This window comes from Saccopteryx bilineata, chromosome 3 (genome assembly GCF_036850765.1).
Source record: "Saccopteryx bilineata isolate mSacBil1 chromosome 3, mSacBil1_pri_phased_curated, whole genome shotgun sequence".
Taxonomy (NCBI): domain Eukaryota; kingdom Metazoa; phylum Chordata; class Mammalia; order Chiroptera; family Emballonuridae; genus Saccopteryx; species Saccopteryx bilineata.
The window spans coordinates 204227811-204253373 of NC_089492.1; the positions used below are offsets into that span (position 1 = coordinate 204227811).

The 25563-nt window shown below is 37.5% G+C and overlaps 1 protein-coding gene across 6 annotated transcripts in view; it reads left to right on the plus strand.

The window, feature by feature from the left end:
* The window catches only part of ZNF326 (zinc finger protein 326), a 42107-nt gene extending 31207 nt beyond the window's left edge, over positions 1–10900 (plus strand). For all 6 annotated transcript variants that reach the window (XM_066268623.1, XM_066268626.1, XM_066268625.1 and 3 more), the window contains 3 exons: positions 1638–1768; positions 3058–3153; positions 9963–10900. In XM_066268623.1, the coding sequence (XP_066124720.1) occupies positions 1638–1768; positions 3058–3153; positions 9963–10388 (653 nt within the window). In that variant the 3' untranslated portion in view covers positions 10389–10900. The remainder of the gene's footprint in view (positions 1–1637; positions 1769–3057; positions 3154–9962) is intronic.
* The last annotated feature ends 14663 nt before the right edge of the window (positions 10901–25563 follow it).

Here is a 25563-nt window from a genome sequence, read left to right on the forward strand (position 1 = left end):
CCTTGTCAGTTTTTACTGGCTGTGCTTTTCTTTTAGAAGTTGGTATTTCCTGTTATTCTGTCCCATTTTCATCTGTCTTTATATTTATTCCTGATGAATTCATGCACTTACAGAACTTAAATTAAAATTTTTATTAAGTACTTATACATCTGTAGCACAGATCTCTCTTAGGAACTCTTATCTTATATATCCAACTACTTATGCATATCTTTCTTCAGCAGTTCCACAAAATCAGAGTATCCAAAAACTTTAGTTTCTCTTTGAGTGACCTCCAGCCCATGAAGAAAACAAACATTCTACAAAAATAACTCCTTCATTTATGTTGGAAAGTGGCCCACCAGCAAAGCCAGAAGTATAAAGTTAATCCTAAGTACTTACTTTTCCTGACTAAATCTGTAGCATTGTATCCTTTAGGTTCCATCTTTTAAACATCTACTAAGTTTGTTTATCTCTTTATAATGCATTTGTTCAAATCTTTATATGTTCTTTTGACAATTACAGTATCTCACTAGTTTTCTTCCAGTCTTTCTTACCTCTAATTCTTCTTCTTTGTTTTTTTTTACAGAGACAGAGAGTCAGAGAGAGGGATAGATAGGGACAGACAGACAGGAAGGGAGAGAGATGAGAAGCATCAATCATTAGTTTTTTGTTGGGACACCTTAGTTATTCATTGATTGCTTTCTCATATGTGCCTTGACCGTGGGACTAAAGCAGACCAAGTCACCCCTTGCTTGAGCCAGCAACCTTGGGTCCAAGTTGGTGAGGTTTGCTCAAACCAGATGAGCCTGCGCTCAAGCTGGCAACCTCGGGGTCTTGAACCGGGGTCCTCCACATCCCAGTCCGACGCTCTATCCACTGCGCCACCACCTGGTCAGGCCTTACCTCTAATTCTTTATTACATCATTACTTCAAGAATTTTCAGTGGCCCCCCCCATTCTACAAGATAAAATTCCAATTCCTAGGTGTGGCTCAAAAAGGTCTAGGCCAGTGTTTTTCAGCTGCCAGTCCACGGATTAGTGCAGACACCTCTTTCACGAACTGGCACAAAATTTTTGGTGGACTGGCACTGATGGTTAAAAACTACTCTTCTAGGCCTTTCTCTTTTCCTCTGTTCTCATCTTTAGTTTCTTCTTTATACTCTGTTCCCAGCCATACTGAATTACTTGCAATTTCCAGAAAGAGCCATTTTTTTCATCTATCCCTTGAATATATTTATACCTTCACCTGTGATAAACCTCGGTTACCATTTTCAGATCCAACATACTATATTTTTTTCCTTATGAATCCAGTCTTGACATCTTTTCCCTTATTCCTACCCACCCACATTCATAATCATGGAAATATTATTTTACTACGAAATCACATTTATTTTCTTTTATATTTTGTTTTAAGGATAGACTTACTGGCTTCAGTACATAATTAGAAAATATTAATGTAATTTTACTTTATGACTTTAATCCATGTAATTTTAATTTATAGATGCAGATTTATGAGCTATAGTAGAAATCTCAACATAAACCTACATACTCCAATCCTCTTTTGGACAGAAGGAGCATGAGTAGGGAAACAATAGTAAAGCTTGATTTGTTTTATAAGAATATATGACTCATTTCTTAATAATTGGATTTCTTTCGTAGGTGTTACTGCAGATGATCACATGATGAAAGTAGAGACTGTTCACTGCAGTGCTTGTAGTGTGTATATCCCTGCTTTATATAGTTCAGTACAGCAACACTTAAAATCTTCTGATCATATCAAAGGGAAGCAGGTAAATGTGGATCTATCCTAATGAAGTCTAAATTATTTATCAACTTCTTATTGTCCTGTGAAGGCCATTTTTTCCCATCTGCCTATTTGTTAATCTTGTGTCAATAACCGTAAAGCATCTAGAGAGGCAGCGTGTACAGAGCTTAAGATCCTTGGCTCTGGAGCAAGACTTTCTGGGCTTGAATTGTGGTTCAATACCTAAAATGTAATTAACTTTTGTTTAAGTGTCCTTATGTATAAAGTGGAGATGGATAATTATTCTACTCTTACGTGACTTTAAAGATTAGTTTAATTAAAATATAAAAGGCATTTAAGATAGTGCCTGGCACATTGTAGTCATTTAGGAAATTATAGCTGCTGTTGAACTATTTTCATTAACATTTTTTTAAAGTTGGTACAAAAATGATTGTGTGTGTGTGTGTGTGTGTTAGAACTAAAAATAAAGGAAATCTCTGACTACAGTATTTTTCTGTGGTTAGAAAAAATAAATTTATAAAGGATTATTGGTTACTATCCTTATACTTTTTAGTAGAATTTACTCAAAAATGCTGAAAGATTTTACTATTTTCTTTTTGTTAGCATATTTCTGCTTTTATATTAGTTGCTTTTATTTAGACAAATTTATTTTTTAAATAAATGTTTATATTGGGCAAAATTTGTTTGAAAAGCAAATTAAAAAATTCAGGTATTAAAGACAAGTTTTAAATAGAACATACTTGGGTCTTAAATTTTTTATAATGAGGTGTGAACTTCATTAAGCTGTGACTTTTTCAGTTACTTTGAGCACATATAATATTTTATACATATTTGTCTTTTTGACATTTTTTGACACTTTAAAAAAAAATAGATGTTGCATATTATTACTTTTCCTCCCTGTATAAAACAGTCTTGTGATAGTTACAGCCCAGAGGTAGACTAATTAATTACTCTAGCTGTATGAAAAATTATTCCTTCTTTTTTGGTAGCTTGAAAATTAATAGTTGGAGTAGTTGTCACTGAGGAGGTGGAGGTAGAATGGAAAGGGCAGAAAGCAATTGTGTAGGTGACCTAGACTTACGGTATTTGGTGAACGGGTGGGTGTATGTTGTTGAAGCTGATTTACTCATTGAATCTTTATTGTTTTAATTCGTAGATTATTTGCATTGTGGTCACAGTAGCTGTTTTTGCTTTATAGCTTAATTTGACAGAAAGTAAATCATTTAAGGATTTGAGCATACAGTGTCGTTTTAATTATAGAAATATTTTTAATGACTTGGTTTTCAAGTATTTAATGTGTCCTATTTCTCATAGGCTTATAAGGAACAAATAAAAAGAGAGAGTGTCTTGACTGCTACAAGCATTTTAAATAACCCAATTGTGAAGGTGCGATATGAACGTTTTATTAAGGTAAGATGTTAGGACATAAACTCTTTAGGTTATATTGTAGTATTGTAATAATTAAATTGTGACATGGTAACTGATGTTTAAATATAGTACATTAGGAAGAATTTTGGCATATAAATAAAACATCTGTGTTTCCTAATAGTTTGGATTTATGATGGGGGAAAGCAGTAAGCCATTTCTCCTTCAATCCCTTTCTAGCTCTGGGTTATTAGAGAGATACACAGGAGTCTGATAGAAGGTAGGTCAATGTCAGCTTTATTCTTGATTTTTAGAAAAAGGATTGCTTGAAAAATATGTTTTAGATGTGTAGTTATACAGACCTTCTAATATTTTACTCCGAAATTAGGTAGGCTTGTGTTCCCCCAACCTGTGTTACTGGTTTAGGTGGACAGCAGCAGCTTTCTCCTCGTTTACCACATGACTAGAACAGACTAGGATGTGTCCTTTTTATTTTTAGGAAGACCCAGAAGAAGGGACCCGGAAGGGATTGAGTTGTGCATATCCAGTTTCTCTTTCCAAGTTTACTAATTGGATAAATTGTTCTTCTTCCTTGGATAAACTTGGAAGGGAGGCAGGATGTCAGATACGTTACTTCAGTAAAAACTTCCTCATGGAATCAGGAAGTCAGGAGAAAGGTTTGCCCCTAATATTAGGAAGTTCAGCTGTGAACTATTAGGGTATATTATACCTGGCCCCGTGCTTCTCACAGTTTTTGCCTTGTAGTACTGAAAAATCATAAAATCGTTCTTTACATTTTATGGATACCTATGGTATAAACAAGAACTTACTGTTATTCAGGAAATAATAGAAATAAATTTTAGATTTTAGTTTTTGAGTTCTTATAAAATAATGCCTTATTTTAAAAATCATCCTACCCTGAGAAGAGTTGTGTTGAAGATTTACAAAAGTCTCTTACTTACATTAGTAAGGAAATCTTTATTTTGTAAATTTGAGAAGTTTTGTTTATTTTGGTTTTTGTGGTGATTAACCATACACTCTTGAAGAAGCCTGATATGGAATATCAACCAGTGGTTGTTGACACCAGTTCATTGCCAACAGGAATCCCAAATTTTGGGTTCAGTGAAGAAGGAAACTTTATTTAGTTAAAACAGCTTGGCCCTGGCTGGTTGGCTCAGGGGATAGAATGTTGGCCTGACATATGGACATCCTGGGTTTGATTCCCTGACAGGGCACAAAGAGAAGCAACCATCTCTCCCTTTTCACTTCTTCCTTTCCCCTTCCTTTCCTCCCCCTCCTCTTCCTCTTCCCCTGAGCCAGTAGCTTGATTGGTATGAGCCTCAGCCCCAGGCACTGAGAAGAACTCGGGTTTGTCTGAGCATAAGCCTCAGGTGCTAAAAATAGCTCAGTTGATTCAAACATTGGCCCCAGAGGGGTTGCCGGGTGGATTCTGGTTAGGGCTCATGTGGGAGTCTGTCTCACTATCTCCCCTCCTCATTTAAAAAAATACAAAAACCAAAACAGCTCAATTGTGATACAGCAGACTGTGAGATGGTCCTGGGGCCAGGTGGCCGTGGGACCAGGCCCCTCTGCCTAGACAGCTCTGCTGTGCTCCTTGCTAGCCTGCTTTGCAGCTCTACTCTGTGCTCTGGTGAGACATCTTCGATGTTTCATTTCAGCCAGGGAGATGCAGTTTCAGTGGAAAAGGAAAGTTCATTCTCAAAGCCACAAGGCCCCTGATCCTTGATTGATCTGTCCTCATGCAGATAACTCCAAATCCTCGCAGTTTGGTCCAAAGGCACTGACCTGATTGGTCAAAATAGAAATCTTCTGATTGCCTAGAGCTGTATAGTGCCAATTGGATAGGGAAAGCCTTAGTCATACTGGTTGAAAATAGATTCCAAGAACTTGTTTATAAGGGCTGGCACAGATTACAGAAACATAGTGCAAGGCAGGCAGTTCAGTTCTCAAAGAACAGTTTGTGTGAGGTGGTCCTGTGTAGAAATGGCTGTTAAGCCCATTTAAAAAAAAAAATTGAACCCAGTTATCCACCAGGATCCCTTCTTAGTAGAGGTCTTCTTTCTCAACATTTACTATACTTAATGACTACTAAATTAATCCTTCAGGTGACTTCCAAGTTTAATCTCAGTTCTTTTGGTTTGTCCCTCAGAGGCTTATTTTCTGATTTGTTAACCATATTTGTCACTGTTTATTCTTGACACTACTTTTAAAAGTGACTGCACCACTGAGATTCAGTTTTTTGGGAGCTATGGCATCAAAAAGATAGGAGCTAAATTAAGAAAAGTTAGATTTTTATCCTTGCTATATCACAAACATTTGAGAAGTTGCTGGTTTCTATTGATGTAGGAAAATAATTTTGAATGAGAGAATACAATTAGAATTTGTATGTAGAATTTCAAGCTTTCTTTAGAATCATCTCATGGAAAAGAGACATCACTGATAGGAGTAAGTGTCTTGCTCAAGGACCTATTTTGGAGAGAGTACGTGAACAGAGGACTCCTCAAGAACCTTATTACTCTGAGTGTGATCCATGCACCAGCAAGCAGTATTGGCATTACCTGGGAGCAGAAATGGCAGTTTCATTTGTTTTTTTTAATCTCAAAATATTTATTTATTTATTAATTTATTTATTATTAATTTTAATGTGGAGACATAGATCAATCAGGGTACATAGGTTCAGAGAAAGCATCTCCAGGTTATTTTGACATTTGATTATGTTGCATGTAGTTTCATTTTTTTTTTTTTGCATTTTTCTGAAGCTGGAAACAGGGAGAGACAGTCAGACAGACTCCCGCATGCGCCCGACCGGGATCCACCCGGCACGCCCACCAGGGGCGACGCTCTGCCCACCAGGGGGCGATGCTCTGCCCATCCTGGGCGTCGCCATGTTGTGACCAGAGCCACTCTAGCGCCTGAGGCAGAGGCCACAGAGCCATCCCCAGCGCCCGGGCCATCTTTGCTCCAATGGAGCCTCGGCTGGGGGAGGGGAGGAGAGAGACAGAGAGGAAAGCGCGGCGGAGGGGTGGAGAAGCAAATGGGCGCTTCTCCTGTGTGCCCTGGCCGGGAATCGAACCCGGGTCCTCCGCACGCTAGGCCGACGCTCTAGTTTCATTTTTTTAGTTCATGTCCTGGCCTATTGAATAAGAATCTTCATTTTAGTAAGATTCCATTTGATTCATTTGTTTTAAAATTTAAGAACTAATTGACATTGCTCAATGATTTCCCTTTTCAGAATTTCTGTGTACTCTGTTCCCTGTTGTCATTCCCCAGAATGTCCTCTGTTTGTGGTCAGCTCTGGGCATGGCTTAAAACACTTTCACTTTCAAGTACTCTCATGCTGACAAAATAACCCTTTTTAATCTTTGATCCATGAAGATAATCAGTTCATTAGATTCTCTCACTTCTCCAACTGTATATCATTTTGTTCCCTGGCCTGGACCCTCATTGTCAGCCCTAAAAACAATGCAGTCCTATCATTCTAAAATTCCTTACCTATCTTTTCTTCTGCCATTAACCAGGTCCCAGCACTATGCCTTCTAGGGTTAGCTTTATTAACTGTCCCTCTTGCTAAAAATATGGAATTGTGCCAGTACTGTGTTTGCCACATTTTCACTGCACTTCACAGTGATTTTACTTACTACCTACTGTACTTCATTCACAGTGATTTTCCTTACTACCTATCAGTGTAATTTTGTTTCATTTAGTGACTGTTTCAAACCTTTTCCACTCTTCACATATCATCCTTACTCCCCTCAATTCCTCGAATGCTTGCTGCTTTCTTCTCTTGGGGAGATTGAGACCATTAGGTGTGAACTGTACTTCTCTCCTTTCTGCGTTAGATTAGATTTATGTAACTTTCCCTTACCTTTATTGTTATCGGTGAAGGAAAATACCCTTTTTTGCCCTTTATCTGTGTCCTTGTTTCATCAGTTACCTCTTGCCTTACTTGCATCTGACTTTTTCCCTCTTTGTTTTACTGTCTTTCCCAAACAGATATGCTTATGAGTTCCCTAAACTAAAAATGACTTCACTCTTCCTAGTTTGTGGTCATACTTGAAAATATAGTTTACCCTGCATTGTGCTTTTTACTTTCCCTATTATTCACTCTTTAACCTGGTAGTTCTTAAGTGGAGGTAAGTAATTAGTAGCACATAAAATTAAGTTAAAATCAAAGATTGGCTGAGGCCCCTTTAAGACCTAAATTAGGGTTTTCCAACCATTTCTTAAAAATATCTCTGAAATACTTCTTAAATATGCAGGTTACCAGACTTCTTCCCTGGAAATTTTGATTCAGGAGTTCTGAAATTGATTTAGGAATTTGTGTTTTTAGCAAGAGATAATAACACTATGTGACTAAATTAAAATCTGAGTGTGGGACTTGGGCCTTGGACTTGGGCCTTTGTCTTTTGAGAACATTACAGGAAATTGTGACAGTTAATTCTTGGGCAGTTCTTGTTTAACTTTCACTTATCCTTTTGAAATTGCTCTAAGATTACCAGTGACCCAATTTTCATACAAAAATTAAAATATCTTATACTTTATTATTTTAAACTTATGAAATAAAGGGCTAGTGTAATAAATCCCTCAAGTATTCATGCAGCTTTAATGGTTATCATCTCTACTGACCTTTCTCAGTACTGTTCTGTTATTTGTTTGCTTTACTTGACACTGTTGATCTATCACTTTCTTGACACTTTGTTTTGCTAGATAATATTTTGCTATCCTGGGTTTCCTCCTACACTGAGGTTTCCTTTTCTAACTTCTGCCCCCATGTATAGGCATTTCATAGGGTTTTATTTTTGGCGCTTCCTTTCCACTTTCTCCACCACCCACCCCTGGATTGTCCTGTTTAAGACTTTGGCTTCATCATTCACTTTATGCAAGCAATAAATCTAAATGCCCAACAAATCTAAATGTCTTACTTTGAACTCTCTTCTGAGTTGTAAATTCATAGCTGTCTTATTAGTCACTTAGACATCTGAAATTCTAATTAATATGTAGCATATACCTACTTCTTCCCATCCCCCATCTGTTTTATCTGCTCTGTTAATGGCATCACCACATCTTTTATAGTTTACTTTCTTGGGCTATTGGAGTAGCCTCACTAGTATTCTCTTGCTATTCCAACTCCTGCCTATTCCTACCTGGTTTATCTTAAAATGTACCACCAGTCTTATGCTTTCCTCCCTAATAACCTTCATTACCTCTTCGTTTCCTGATACATAAATATGGACTTCTGATATGGTCCAATTTTTGAGACTTAATCTGGATACATAATTCAAGTATTTAAATAAAAATACTAAAATAAATGGTATCTGAATATTTGATGAATTAAAATTTTGTTTACATTTTAAAAGAAAGTTAGATACATAATTTTGAGTTTTTTAAGGATATTCTGCAATTGTAGTATATTGATTACTATTATAATCAAGCAGAACATAAATTGTTTTTTGTTTTTTTTTTAATTTTTATTTTTTTTGTATTTTTCTGAAGCTGGAAACGGGGAGAGACAGTCAGACAGACTCCCGCATGCGCCCAACCGGGATCCACCCGGCACGCCCACCAGGGGCCACGCTCTGCCCACCAGGGGGCGATGCTCTGCCCCTCCGGGGCGTCGCTCTGCGGCAACCAGAGCCACTCTAGCACCTGGGGCAGAGGCCAAGGAGCCATCCCCAGTGCCTGGACCATCTTTGCTCCAATGGAGCCTTGGCTGCGGGAGGGGAAGAGAGAGACAGAGAGGAAGGAGGGGGTGGGGGTGGAGAAGCAAATGGGCGCTTCTCCTATGTGCCCTGGCGGGTAATCAAACCCGGGTCCCCCGCACGCCAGGCCGACGCTCTACCGCTGAGCCAACCGGCCAGGGCCCATAAATTGTTGATTTATCTATTTTTACGAAAACCCATATATTTGCCTTTGTTATACCTGTGCGCGCGCGCGCGCGCACACACACACACAATTTTAGAAATGTAGTTAACGCCTGACCAGGTGGTGGCGCAGTGGGTAGAGCGTCGGACTGGGATGCGGAAGGACCCAGGTTTGAGACCCCGAGCTCACCAGCTTGAGCGCGGGCTCATCTGGCTTGAGCAAAGAGCTCACCAGCTTGGACCCAAGGTCGCTGGCTCCAGCAGGGGGTTACTCGGTCTGCTGAAGGCCCACAGTCAAGGCACATGTGAGAAAGCAATCAATGAACAACTAAGAAGTCGCAATGCGCAACGAGAAACTGATGATTGATGCTTCTCATCTCTCTCAGTTCCTGTCTGTCTGTCCCTGTCTATCTCTGCCTCTGTAAAAAAAAAAAAAAAAAGAAATGTAGTTAAGAAAATATGGCCTTTAAACCTTCCAGTTTATGGAGTATAAAGTAATGACTTCAAAGATGTAAATGCTCATGTTGAAATGATTAGGTATGCAATAGATATTTAGTGGGTTTGTTGTAAAAAAGCTTTAAAAAATAATACAGTCATCTCTCACCATATCTCGGTTCACTTTTCATGGTCTCACTGTGTGACGGATTTTTCCCTATATTGCGGGATTTTGCAGAATATAGGTATTTTTATGTATTTATTATTTTTGCAGTAAATAAGCATAGGAAGTGTTTATAAGAGTGTGGGAAAGGTTTATGAGTGTGGGGAGGGTTTATAAAGCCTTAAAATATATATAATAAAATAAATATTAGGTCACTACTTTGTGGATTTTCATCTATGGCGGAGGGTTCTAGAACCCTACCCCAGCAGTAGAAGAGGGACCACTGTATTTATTTTGATGATACAGCATATAAAAATTTCACTGACACAAAAATGAATGTGCGGATTTTAAAAGCTATTTCTCATGTTTTTTAGGGTGACAATCCTTTTGAAATTCAAGGTCATTCTCAAGATCAGCAAATAGAAGGAGATGAAGAGGAGGAAGAAAAGATCGATGAACCTATTGAAGAGGAAGAAGAAGAAGAGGAAGAAGAAGAGGAAGCGGGGGAAGCAGAGGAAGCGGAGGAAGTGGAGGAAGCAGAGGAAGCGGAGGAAGAGGAAGCGGAGGAAGCAGGGGCAGCGGAGGAAGAGGAAGCGGAGGAAGCAGAGGAAGTGGAGGAAGCAGAGGAAGTGGAGGAAGCAGAGGAAGCGGAGGAAGCGGAGGCAGGGGGAGGAGGAGAAGGAGCAGAGGCAGTGGCGGAGGTAGAGGAAGTAGGGGATGGAGAGGAAGTAAAAGAAGGAGTGAAAGAAGAAGCAAAGGAAGAGCAAGTCAGCCCTGTTGACCAACCTGGAGAAAATTAAATATAAGGTATTAGATTTAAAACAAGCTTTAAATTTCTGTCCTAATGTGGAAAAGGGTAAGAATTTTAATAGTTTAAAATATGAGAGTTAATACCCATGTTGCATGCATTCCACACATTTTGTTTTATATAATTTCTAAAATTTTGGCATTTGTTTTAATAAAATGAAGGTATTAGTTTAGTTTTTATAGCTACCAAACTTAGATTCATTAAATTGTATAATTTTTAAGCTTAATTTTTATTACTTCATTGTGTTAGGATAACAAATGTGTGTTGTTAGTATATCTATTCTAATCATTTGAACTTAAATGCTGCTCTTGGGAGTATATATTCAAGTGTGCATTAATGTTTTGAATACTTACCCTGGAAGAGATAAATTGGGCAAGTATTTTGTGCTCTGTGTATTTTTTTACCGCATTGGACATTGAATAGTAATTTGCGTTAAGATATGCTGCAAGGCTTTTTGTGACCATGTTTCCCTTTGTAGCAATAAAATGTTTTTTACAAAAACTATCTGGATTAGCAATTTTAAATGAAACAGTTCAGCAGTGAAATGAGTATTTAAAATCAGAATTTGCCTTAATGCACGAGTTCAAATCACAAGTATTTTAAGATGATTGAGAAGACTTGAATTAGAGAAAAAGTTTACCTTGATCATATTTTAAAATGTATTACTAAATATTTTTTAACGTATTTCAAATAAAGGTCAGTCCATAACTGACCTATTTATACTTGTTTTAATTCATGTCGTTTCTTGGTGCCTGTGTCAAATCTTGAAATCTTTTTGAAAATACATTTGAATACAAATAAGTTTTCATAGTTGTGTTAGTTATTTTGTCATGTCAGTTTTTGTTAGAAGAAACAAAAAGCAAATACCACTTTTTTAAAAAGAATTATTTCTTTCTTGAGTATATATCTCTTCTCTTTTTATTTTTTGTAGACCATATGTTTATATTCTGTAAAAGACAAGATAAGATTGACCATTTATGTCACTGAGAAGCAGTGCTCTCTCTGAATTTTTACTCTGGCCACCTTTGAGAGGGGCATTCTTTTAGTGAAATTAGCTTCTCAACATGGATCAATATATTGGTATATTAAGTAATTTTAAGGCATTAAGTGTATTACTGTATTAATAGTTGTATATTTGCATGCAGTAATGTTTTTAAAGAGATTTTTTTTCCCCCAGGCCAATATGGGTTTATTGTTTTGGGCTAGATTTGCTTATCTTTCAGCTGGGAAAATACAATAGGCATTTATATCCACTTACTGGGATTTGTAGCCAAATAAGTTTAGTTGAAGACTGGAGAAATTTGGAGCCTGTCTAGGAGTTTGTATTTACTTTAAAAAGTTTCAGAAAGAAAGTCTTTTTGCTCAGGAGTTTGCATTTTAAGGATATTAGGGCTTGATTCACTCTCTTGTTTCTCTTATTTAAAAAAATACTTGTGGAAGGGCTAAGGTAAAAGGCAAATAGTAGACCTCTCTGAATTGGAATTCAGAAGTTCTTTGGCACTAAGTAGGATGTTGTTTGTTTTTTTTTAAAGAAACTTTTTAAAAGAATGCTGTATAAAAGAATCCTGAATAACAACTTCTAAGTAAATGTTTTAGAATGAAGGATAGGAAAGAACATCTAAGTAGTGATTTTTGTAGGAAACATGTAAAAACCTTTATGCAGACTAGCTTATTTGCATAGTATTAATAAATGCATTTTGTTAAACATGCTTCATTCAGAAATTCAAGTTTACTTGTATCTTACTGGATAATGTGTAGATAGACAGTTTGCAGGCAGATTAATTTTTGTGATCCTTTGTGTTTAATTTTTAATAACTTGTGATATGGATTTATGTAATGTGTTTAATAATTTTAAGCTTCTGTTATCCAAGTATTATTTTTTTCCTTTGTTAAAAATCTAATAAGTTTAATAACCAAAGAAATTTATTTATAGCCTACACAATTGTCTAAGCCAGATGTCTATGGACTGCCCTATATTCTTTCCTTTTTATCCCTTTCTACCTCCAATCTATCAGCAAGTTTGTGTTTCCTGCTTCCAGTATTTATCTTCTTACCCTTCCATGTCAGCTGTTACCAACCTAGTTCAAATCACCATCATCTCTTTCCTGGACTATTGAAATCGCTTCTTAACTCATCTCACTTCTACTGTGATACTGCTGTACTCAGTTTTGCACACAGAAGTATATAATCTTTTTGTTACTTAATTTTTATTTTTTTTCCGAGAAAGAGAAAGAGGTGAGAGGAGAGAGATGAGAAGCGTCAACTCATAGTTGCAGCGCTTTTAGTTCATTGATTGTTTTCTCTTTTTTTTTATTAAGTGTGAAGCAGGGAGAGAGAGAGACAGACTCGCACATGCGCCTGATTCCTTTCTCATATGTGCCTTGACCAGGGGGCTCCAGCCAAGTCATTGACACCTTGCTCATGCCAGTGACCTTGGGTCCAAGCCAGCGACATTGGTGTCTTGTCTATGATCCCACGCTCAAGCCAGAGATACCGTGCTCAAGCTGGCGAACTCAGGTTTTTGAACCTGGGTCCTCAGTATGCCAGGTTGATACTCTATCCACTGTCACCACCTAGTCAGGCAGAAGTATATAATCTTTTAAAAATGTAATTTGATGATGCTAGCCTCCTGCTTTATTTTGTACCTGTACAATCTAAACTCCTTATCATGGCAGTCAAGTCTGGCATAGCTTTCCAACTGTATATTACACTGATACTGTTCTCAGCAGCCTTAAAGATCTGTTACTTATTTTAAAGGAAGCTCTTCCCTACCCTACATCTTTGCACTTACTCTAACTGATATAATACATGTCAGTTTTCCTTGATGTACTCTTCATCCTTTAGGTCACCTTAAATATTAGTAAAAGCTTTTTTAATAAGTGTCCGAGGTAGTTCTGATGATAGTGGTCAGTGATTGCATTTTGAGAACATTTATATGGCTCTTAAATTTCTAGTACCTTCAACTCTCCCATATTTAAGCAGGAGCTTCTGCCCTTTAGTGATTAGACATAGGAGAATTCTTCATAATATTTTATTTTATTTTTTAATTTTTTTTAAATTTTTTTTATTTTTTATAGGGACAGAGAGAGAGTCAGATAGAGGGATAGACAGGGACAGACAGACAGGAACGGAGAGAGATGAGAAGCATCAATCATCAGTTTCTCGTTGCGACTTCTTAGTTGTTCATTGATTGCTTTCTCACATGTGCCTTGACCGCGGGCCTTCAGCAGACCGAGTAACCCCCTGCTGGAGCCAGTGACTTTGGGTCCAAGCTGGTGAGCTTTTTGTTCAAACCAGATGAGCCCACGCTCAAGCTGGCAACCTCGGGGTCTCGAACCTGGGTCCTTTTGCATCCCAGTCCGACGCTCTATCCTCTGTGCCACCGCCTGGTCAGGCCTTCATAATATTTTACAGAGGCATTGGAATGACCTGTAACCGCTCTCTGGGAGTCTGAAAACTAGGTTTTATTCTTGTTTTTGTTCTGTTCCTCATTCGATTATTTAATTCTTAAAACTGCAGTTTGAAGTCAGGATAATAGGAATAGAACTTTAACCACATAACATGCTCTGTCTTGTGTCATTACCCTTCTTGAAGTACTTCATTAGCTTTCCATGCCAGTCACTATAACGTTCTGATCCTTTTGGTGTGGCATTGTGGCTCTGTGTTTTGTTCCTTGCCTGCTTCTAAGGCCTTATTTCTCAGTTGTATTTGTATTAATTGCCTGTTCCATAAACATTTGAATTTAGATCTTGCTTCAGGAGACAGTGGTTACTAGAGATGCCAAGGTTTGACGATGACCTGAATATATCATAACATCCAGATATTTTATAATGCCATAGTATTTTATAATACCATAAAATATATTTTATAATATATCTACTATGATTTATAATACCTAAAAAACCTTAAATCTTGTTTTATTTTATATATATTTTTAAGGTTTAAAAAAAATTTTTTTAATTAATTTTTAGAGAGGAGAGAGAGAGAGAGAGAGAGAGAGAGAAGGGGGAGGGAGGAGCAAGAAGCATCAACTCCCATATGTGCCTTGACCAGGCAAGCCCAGGGTTTTGAACCAGCAACCTCAGTTAAATCTTGTTTTAATAATGAGTTGAAATAACTGAAAATATTTATAGAACATAGATATTTATAAACATATAAAAAAACTACAAAGGCAAATGTTGGGAGTGCATGATAAAACATATTTGGAAATTCTGTTTTTATTGACAAGTTTATTGTGTTGGTGGATAGTATGAGGTTGTCTAATCATCAGACTTATTTAATATTTGCTTTGCCTACCAGATTTTCATTTTGAATACAAACTTTTATGTATATGTGGAATTTACCATTTTAGCCATTTTTGAGTGTACATGCAGGGGGCATTAGTGACAAAACTTTTGATTATGCTGTTGACATCCATCGTTCTGCTGATGGACAGGAAGTGGAGTAGTCATGCTGGCAGAACTGTTTTAGTTCATGTGATGGTTATAGTTTATATTAGAAATAGCAATTTGACTCCCAATTGAGAGCTGTGGTCCCACTCCAATAAGCTGGCTATTTGATATGTGCTCAAAATCGGGCCTACGAGCCTGGAGGGCATATTTTTGACAGGGGTGAATTAAGTCAGCGCTGCCCCCGTTTGAGACCTCTTTGGAAACAGTCATACTAGCCTCTTTCCGATTTCATTTCCCCTTCTGATTTTTATGTTTTTGTGTGACTTTTTTTAAAAATTGTATATTAGTGATAGGGGAGAGGTAGGTGATGGTGACAGAAGATGGCCACCTTGGTGTCTGGCAGTGTGGGAGGTAACTGCAGCAGTTTGTTATTGGATGAATATAAAGTATGATTTGTGGAGAGTTATAGATCAAAGTGGCATAGTGGATTCAGATCATTATTCTAAAGTTGTATTAAAATTACAGCAGATGTACAATGATAAAAATTAACAACAATAAAGGCAAATTCATAACCACAGAGAAAGACAGCAAGGGTGCTGTGAAGCATTTCCTTAAGATATAAAACAAGGAACCAGATCTTAGTCAAAGAGAACCATACATCTAAATACATGAAAATAAGCATTTACTTGCATTTTTAGAGGCAACTACGAGACTGGATGACTGCAGTATGATTAGCCATATTTAAAGGATAGGTTAGTTATGTCAATCCTTGGCTCTGAATTGGTCCATAGTATTTCTTCAAGCTAAAGCCGTAGCACATCTTGTTTGCCAAACAAAGCGAGACTTTGATACAGTATGTTCCCAAAGCATGCATAGGCTGTCCAAGTGTGGGATTGCCTTAGGTGCTTTGTGGGTTCCACAAGGAACCTTGTTTTGTTCCTAATACTTAGAGAACTGGCAGAGAAAAACCTGATGGTTGCACATTTCCCATTTTTCTTACTGACTGCTTTTCCCTCCTTCCTCACACAATTAAAATGTTTCATTCCTTGTTACTAAAATCTGCTAGGGGATTTCACTCAAACTGAGAAAATAAACTTTAGGTAACAGTATTGGAAAATCGAGTAGTTGGTGTCTATCATCTGCAAGCTTCCCACTGCCGACTTTTGCATGGATTTTTTATTTTTAAAAGAGTTGTAGAAAACAGTAAGACTATGTGACAGATCTCTAATGTGCCGCCTCAGAGCCTACAGCACAAACGCCCTTTATAGGAAAAGTTTGCTGACCACTAGGTTCTCATTTCCCAATACAGACAGACAACCCAGAAGCAACAAACATTAAGGAAAAGAGCCATGTGAAAGATAGGCAGTGAACTTAAAAAGCAGGAGTAATTCCTGGAGAGACAAGGCAGGGGGGGGGAGAAAGAGAACTTTTAGAGTAAGACTAATTAATTAGTATTATATGCAATAGTAATTAATAATTATAATAGTTTTAGTGTAATCCTCATATAGTATAAATCATATAATCTTCAAAGAGATTTTAGAAGTGTCTGTGTTTGTATCATGGAAATAAAAAATAGTTGCTAAAATAAAAATGTTTTAGGCCAAGTGGTTGAATAAAACATGGCCAAAAGCAAAATTGCGGAGGTAGAATTTAGAGCTGAGGGATACTTCCAGAATCTTATAAGAATATAAGGCAAATAGAAAGTATGAGAAAGTTTAAGAGACATAGAAGATCCAGGTAAATCCATCCATTTAAAGTTAAATTTCATCAGGTTAAGAGGCATATGTACCTGACCAGGCGGCGGCGCAGTGGATAGAGCATTGGACTGGGATGCGGAGAACCCAGGTTCGAGACCCTGAGGTCGCCAGCTTGAGCGCGGGCTCATCTGGTTTGAGCAGGAAAAAAAAGCAAAAAAAAAAACTCACCAGCTTGGACCCAAGGTCTCTGGCTTGAGCAAGGGGTCACTCTGTCTGCTGAAGGCCCACAATCAAGGCACATATGAGAAAGCAATCAATGAACAACTAAGGCATCGCAACAAAAAACTAATGATGCTTCTTATCTCTCTCTTTCTGTCACTCTGTCCCTATCTATCCCTCTCTCTGACTCTCTGTCTCTGTAAAAAAAAAAAAAAGGCTGTAGTACCGAGAGGCATACATTTAAGATAAATCCTGATGAAATTTCTGTAATTCCTGGATAAAGAGAAAAATCTCAATTTACTTACAAGGGGAAAGGAGTGACGTTGGTCTTAGACTTGTCATCAGTACATACTGTTATTTAAAAAGTTACGAGAAAATTGTTCTGAATTTGGAGTTCTGAGTCAAACTATAATTTTAAGAGTAAGAGTGCTTATTAATAAAGGCATTTTAGTAATTTTGAAACATGGAGGACTCAACTCAAAACTATACAACATGACATCAAATTATGTAATGAAAAATTGTTGAAAAGAAATGGACACATTTGCAATCATACCTAAGTATCTGAACATAGCTCTTTCAGAAATTATCAGATGAAGAGTTCAAAATTGAAGACACAGGTTTTGAATCAGTTCACAAACTTTGATAATTTTTTTTAAAATAGGAAATGATCATGATGCAGGCCACAAAGAAATCATACAGACTCCATCCTGTTTCCGTGATCCAATAAATGAAATTAACAAGTGGATAGCAATAAATCAATAAAAATCTAATCAGCTATATAAAAGAAAATACTGTTCTCACAATGCTTGTATTTAAAAAAATAAAAATTTATGAAATTTTGAGAATTCTATTTAAGCTGTTCCAGGTCATACACAAATTTGAAACACCTCAATTTGGTCTCTGAGGCTAGCGTACCCCCCTTATTCTAAAATATTGTTCATCAAAGATAACTACAGACCAATCTGACTTAGGAGCAAATGTAAATCATTGAATAAAAATTAGTAAATTCCAAAAGAATGTGTCATGACAGAGTAGGGTTTATTAAAAGAATACAACATAATCTTTTTTTTTTTTTTTTTTTTTACAGAGTCAGAGAGAGGGATAGATAGGGATAGACAGAACTGAGAGAGATGAGAAGCATCTATTAGTTTTTCATTGCGACACCTTAGTTGTTCATTGATTTCTTTCTCATATGTGCCTTGACCGTAGTCCTTCAGCAGACCGAGTAACCCCTTGCTCAAGCCATCGACCTTGCGTCCAAGCTGGTGAGCTTTGCTCAAACCAGATGAGCCCACGCTCAAACTGGCGACCTCGGGGTCTCAAACCTGGGTCCTCCACGTTCCAGTCCAACAGTCTATCCACTGCGCCACCGCCTGGTCAGGCAGAACATAATCTATTAATGTAACTCAATACATTTTGGAATCTATTACTGTAACTTTAAATGAGAAAAAAATCACATGATAATCTTGACAGTTGCTGGAAAAACATTTTCTAAAACACACCACTTATTTCAGATTGAAATTTTGTCAGGTTAGGAATGCAAACTTAACTTGGCTGAAGACGTCTACCAAAAACCTTCAATGAATGTCCACATTCAAGTCAGAGTCAAGCCTGCTGGCTACACAACAGTCACTTAACCAAAAGAAACAATATTAAGGAGAAACAGCCATTATTTCAGGCAGTGGGATTGTGGAAACAGTACATCCAAGAAAAGAAAAACAATTAGCAATAATAAAAGGTAGTTTGTTAACAAACATACAAGTGCAGTTTTCTATGAACTAATAGCCAACTGAAAATGTAATTTAAAAATTCCCATTTACAATAAAAATTGGACCTATATATGATCTATTAATGATTGGGGAAAGAGCAGATTTGTATAAAAACTACTAGGAAGGCTATAAACACCTGAAGGAAGGTAAAACTCTGTGTTCTCGTTTGTAAAAACTCAAGTTTTGTCCAGACATCAAGTACCTTCAATGAATTTATAAATCAATTCCAATGGGATTCTGTTACTTAGAATTAGTGTTGGGTGTAAGACCAAGTTAAAAATAACTGGTTTACTGAAGAATCTCCTATATAAATTCAGGTGGGCAATGTAGGGCTGGTGCTGCCCTTCCAGGTGTCAGAGACACGCTCCTGTCTTCAGAACCTCTAATCTCGAGTGATCCTGTCCATTCCATCCAGTGGACAGGAAGAAGATAACAAAGTCACACACCTTCATTTAAAGAACAGGTCCCAGAAATTGCACCTACATTTCTATGTTAATCTATCTCATTGCTTAAAACATCCATGAGCACACCTGCCAAGAAGGTGTGCTGGTGGTTGTGTTTATTCTATATAGCCATGTTTCCAGCTACAACGCAGGGGTTCTATTAAAGGAAAGGGGTGCCTGACCTGTGGTGGCGCAGTGGATAAAGCGTCGACCTGGAAATGCTGAGGTCGCTGGTTCGAAACCCTGGTCTTGCCTGGTCAAGGCACATATGGGAGTTGATGCTTCCTCCCCCCTTCTCTCTCTCTGTCTCCCTCTCCTCTCTCTCCCTCTCTGTCTCTCCTCTCTAAAAATGAATAAATAAAATAAATTAAGAAAAAAAAAGGAAAGGGGAAAATGGGTATTCGGGTACCATTAGTAGTGTATGCCATGTAAGCTGATACACAAATTCATATGCAGAGACCAAGAAAAATTAAAAAGGACAATGAGGAAAATTGGCAGTGTTTCGTAATAGAAACTACAGTAATGTATCAAAGAAATAGATCAATGAAACATTAAAGCAGGGGTAGTCAACCTTTTTATACCTACTGCCCACTTTTGTATCTCTTAGTAAAATTTTCCAACCACCCACTGGTTCCACAGTAATGGTGATTTATAAAGTAGGGAAGTTACTTTATAAAATTTAGAAAGCAGAATTACAGCAAGCTAAAGCATATAATAATTATTTACCAAGTACTTGATGTCATATTTTTGCTAAGTTTGGCAGAATAAATTTTTATAAAACAACTTACTATAGTTAAATCTTTTTATCTGTACTTTGGTGCCTCTGCTACCACCCACTGTGAAAGCTGGAATGCCCACTAGTGGGCGGTAGGGACCAGGTTGACTACCACTGCATTAAAGGAATAGACTGGTAATATGTAGAAATAATAGTATATGATAAGAGATAGTTTTGAATCATAGATAGAAGTAGCCTGTGAATGATTTGGAGACAGAATACCCACAATGGGGGTGGATGCCTATGTCACACTAGACAAAAATAAATTTCAGACGAATGAAAGAGAAAAGACCAAATTACATAAGTGCTAAAATACAGGTAAATCATAATTTTGGGGTGGAGGTTTCTCAAAACCCAGACGTCAGACAAGGAAAAATATTGAAAAGTTAGGAACATAAAGGGTGAACAATACTGCGAACCAAGGTGAAAGAAGAGTAATAGAAGGGGAGGAAATATTTGCAGTTTCTATAAAGATTAAGTCAATAAAGAGTTCAATGTATTAATTATTACATTGGGAAATATTCAGGGATTTATAGGAGCCTTTATTTTTTTCAAGTTAGAGGAGAAGAGAGAGTGAGATACCCACCCACATGTGCCCCAACCAGGATCCACCCAGATGCTTGAATCAGCCGAGCCAGTGGTCCCCAACTTTTTTGGGGCCACGGACCGGCCTTTAGGGTGGGACGGATAAATGCACAAAATAAAATTATGCGACCGGCGTAAAAACTGTGGTATTTTTAAATGTAATTGTCGAACTTATGAGACAAGCGTCAAGAGTGAGTCTTAGACGGATGTAACAGAGAGAATCTGGTCATTTTTTAAAAATAAAACATCGTTCAGACTTAAATGTAAATAAAACGGAAATAATGTAAGTTATTTATTCTTTCTCTGCAGACCGGTACCAAATGGCCCACAGATCGGTATGGGTCCGGGGGTTGGGGACCACTGAGCTGAGCCATTCTCAGTGCCCAGGGCCAATGCTTAAACCAACTGAGCCACTAACTGTGAGAAGAGAGAGAGAAGGGGGAGGGGAAGAGAACCTGATGGTCACTTCTCCTGTGTGCTCTGACTGGGGATCGAACCCAGGATTTCTACATGCCAGGTTGACGCTCTATCCACTGAGACAACTAGCCAGTGCCTATAGTAGCCACTTTTAGAAGTGACCAGCAAAATTTTAAATTTACATATTACTTGATCCCACCTATAAATAGCTACTCATATGCTTGAAACCACAAATGCCTGAAATACACATGAAGGCAAAGATAACTTATTTCATCTATTCTAAAATATATTGAGACTAATGTTTTTTACTATTATCAGATGGTGTTAGATGCCACCTGACAGTGCTAGGAAGAAGTCATCAATTGTCAGGTGTATTCCATCCTAGAGGTAGTAAAATGTGGGGTTGGGGGCTGGAGAAGTGTGTCTAAAAATTGCTGAAATGCATCTATAAGAATGGTCTTTGCAGCATTATTTGTAAAAATGAGAAATTCAAAACAGCCTAAATATTCAGTTATAAGGGAAATAAATTATGTACAGTCATAACAATTGAATACTGTAGCCATTAGGAAGAATTACTGAGATGTGTATGCTTTGACCTAGAAATATCTCCAATCTATATTATGAAGAGGGAAAAAAAAACAAGTTACAGTATAAGGTACATAATAAAGTGTTACTTAGGAAAATTGTGTATGCGTATACATGTAAATATATAAATTCCAAACTATTTGTATAGAAATGTATAAAATAAAACAACACAGGGGTTTGCAAAAGTAGGTTTACAGTTATCATAAAAAATAACCCAATTAGCCTGACCAGGCAGTGGCGCAGTGGATAGAGCGTCAGACTGGGATGCCGAGGACCCAGGTTCGAGACCCCGAGGTCACCAGCTGAGCGCGGGCTCATCTGGTTTGAGCAAAAGCTCACCAGCTTGCACCCAAGGTCGCTGGCTCGAGCAAGGAGTTACTCGTCTGCTGTAGCCCCACGGTCAAGGCACATATGAGAGAGCAATCAATGTAACAATTAAGGTGTTGCAGTGTGTGGTGAAAAACTAATGATTGATGCTTCTCATCTCTCCCTTCCTGTCTGTCCCTGTCTATGTCTCTCTCTGACTCTCTCTGTCTCTAAAAAACAAACAAACAAAAAAACCCCAATTAATATATAATACAAGAATAGACCTTTGTGTACTCACATACTGTAAGCCTACTTGTGCCCCATCTCTTATACAAAATAAAAAGTGCAAGGAGACATGAATAGTGTTTACATGTGAGGAAGGAAGTCTCATTGGAGAAGGGGGGGTGATTTAAACTTTCTGGTTTTTGTTTTTTTAAACAATACAAGTATAATAATGTGACATATTTATAATGTAAATATTTAAAAAGAATCTGGAACATATAAAGAATGAAAGAAACCACGGAGAATCCAATCACCCAGACAGTAGCACTGCTAACAATTTTTGTGTATTTCCCTCTAGTCAGTATTTCTTTGCGACTAGTAGGTAGGTGTTAATACTGTTCCCAGAGGCAGGAGAAGCAGAGGAGGGGCTGATTTTGGTGGGTGATAAATCAGTCTGGGGACATGTTAAGTTGGTATCGCCTGTGGGACAATAAACTGGTGATATCAAGTGAGTAATGGGATATGTGGGCATGGAGCTTGGGGGAAGCTCATGATCATCTTTCATGCTTTCTCTTTCAAGTGGTGAATTGGAATATTCATGTGAATGACAAATAAAAATGCAATTCTTCGTTGCAGCATCGTGTAGCACAGCTCTTTAGCCTTGGAATTCAGCAGAGTTTGCTTTCCTGCTGTTCCCTACCCCCTGTCCCAGCTGTACCATTTTCTATTTTTGTCTGTCTTGGGAAAAACATTTCAATTAAGAAAAGCCTGTTTCCTCATCTGTAAAATGAAGATCATGTTACCTTCCTTGCATGTAGTTACAAAAATTAAATGACAAGTAAAACACCTAGCACTGTCTGGAATGCTTAGTTGGCTCTCAAAATTTGTTTTAGTTTTCCTACTGTTATCTATATGTCAGAGCTAATTTATTTATTTTTAATTAGTGATAAAAGAGAAAAGGAAGTATTGGTTCAGTAAATTCTTATGTAAAACTCATACAGAAATTTAGGTTTCTTTCCAAATTCATTTTAACCTATTTTTGATCTTTCATAACTTGTTTTATTGATTACATTATAACTCCTCATTTCTCTGTAAGGTTTGCACAGGACTTTGGTCAAAACAAACAAAATCACAACCTGATAATTTGATATAATTGAAGAAAAATAATTCACAAATGTCTCATTTGACAGAACTAATTATTGTTATTTCCAATAACTTTTTCCTTTGGCATTGGAGGTCCTCACCTGGCAAGGATATAATTACCTGCTAATGTTTGAGCTCCAAACTTAGCTCCCCACAAGGAGTTAAATAACTCTCCTCAACCGGGATTTGAATTGCTTTTCAGCACTGAGGTCACTCTCACTGTTAAATGACGGATGTTTTCCTGAAAATCCCTTGTATCTTTTCCTGTGATACAGAGTTCAGTGCTGGCAACAACAGGGTGTTGTTCTTTAATAACTGTTAAATTTATTCTTCAGAGAGTTTACAAAGATGTCCTATTGCTCTTGAAGGGCTCCCTTGACACCCAAGTCTACATTTTCTTTTTGCATAATGCCTACAATTTAGAGCCTCCAGGTTCCCCGTTGTGTAGCTTCTGTATCCTTGGTTCAGTATAGCCAAAATACTCATAAATCTCCTTTTCTTCCAGTAGCTTTCTGCAGCAGCTGGGGTATGACACTGATGTCCCTGATCTATAATTTCAGACAACCCTACGGTGAGTGGATAGACCAGTCAAAGCTACTACGTCAGATAAAGTGATGTTGTTTGCACAACTTAGTGTCCTCAAGAGATATACATGTAATACCCCCAATTTGTATTCTGCATAAAACTCCTTTTACAAGTTATAAACTTCCTATAGGGAACAGACATATCCAGCTGAAAGATGCTGAACATATGACTCTGCAATGTAATTTTAAACTCAAAAGGGATCGGCTAAGCCTTAGAAGCTGAAACCTATAAAAGAAAAAACACCCCAACAATTTCTTTTTAAGTATAGCATTCTTCAGTTTGGAATTCTAATCAAGCCATGTTTTCTTGAGACCCTGGGTTTGATGTGCAATGCTAGGGATATGACTGATTAATATAAATATTTGAATTGTATATATCATGAAATTTAATTATGCATATTTAATCACAAAAATTTGATTTATTTGTACTTTATTGACTTACAGTTGAGGCAGATAATTAAGTGATTCCTATTAGCACATTAATTATATAAGAGAAACTTTGAGTAAATGATGTATTTGTGTTTTTATTTGCATGTTACTTCCTAATTCTTCTCTCACTGTAGATCAGGGATTCTCAGTCCAGGCACCATTAATATTTTGGACTGGCTAATTTGTTGTGGGAGCCTGGTCTGTGCATTATAGGATCTTTAGCAACATACCTGTTCTCTACTTAATAGGTTCCATAGCATACCCCAGTTATGACAGTCATTGATTATGTCACCTGGGAGGCAGAACTCTCCCCAAGCTGAGAATCACCGATCTGAATACATTAAAAGTAGTTGGGTGTAGAATCTGAACTCTAAATGTTCTGCAGGAAGGTGTTGGAATTTCAAAGAAGCCGTATTAGAGTCACCTCTTTTAGGAGGCGTTCCTGGGTTTCCTTGACATTTTCTTCCTCTCCACACAAACAAACCATGTTGTAAATGTTCCTTTCTTCATTCTATGCCGTAGGCCTAGGTAGTTTTCTTTTTTTCTGTTCCTAACTAGCACAGCACATGGCACATGGATGATGCTCAGAAAGGAACTGGTCAGAAGAATGAATGTTATTTTTCTTTTTTAAAAAAGATTTTATTTATTGATTTATAGAGAGAAAGAGAGAGAGATGAGGGAAGAGCAGGAAGCATCAACTCAGTTGCTTCTCATACGTGCCTTGACCAGGCAAACATGGGGTTTTGAACCAGCAACCTCAGCATTCCAGGTCGCTGCTCTGTCCACTGTGCCACCGCAGGTCAGGCAGTTATTTTTCTCTTGGAAATATATGTCTGTAAAGGAAATATATGTCTGTAAATACACAGACCTTTACTTAAAACTACAAAACAAACAAACAAAAATAAGCCCGTGAGACTTTATTTTCATGATGCATTATTTGTTCACTTACTATATATTGAGGGATTACTATGTGCCAGATACTCATGCTAGGAGATAAAGATGCAGTTATGAACAAATGGACATATGCTTTGTCCTTGGGAATCTTACAGATGAGAGAAAAACAATTACAATTCTGGAATGCTGGCTTCTTAGGTCTGTGACAACACTGGCTTCCCAACATATCAAAATCATATAGGACCAGGAAATCACCTCTACTTACACAACACGTAACACGCATGCCCTATGGTCTCTGGGCCTTCCCTTGTGCTTCAGAGATCCTAAGTGACTTCTAGCTTCTCCTGCACTCCAAGACACCAGAGGAGGAAATGTGGAGTCAGCAGCGGTGGGATTATTGGGTGGTAATGAGGAGGCAGTGCTCTGTTCTTGAACTGGTCTCTTCCCATTCCAAGAAAGAAAAGAATTTTGAGTGAGAGAAAAAAAAAAGAATAGCTTTCTTTCTCTAGTTATAAATGTATCTAAGTTTTATTAGGATTAATCACATTTTGTGGGTACTGATGGGATATGAAAAAATAATTCTTATTCTCCTGTTCTTACTTGTACCTGCTTCTTAAGTTACTCTCTGGGGTTCCCCCTATAAAGTCCTCCCCACCCTACTCCAACTTTCCACATACACCACATACGCCCACACGTGTTCATGATATT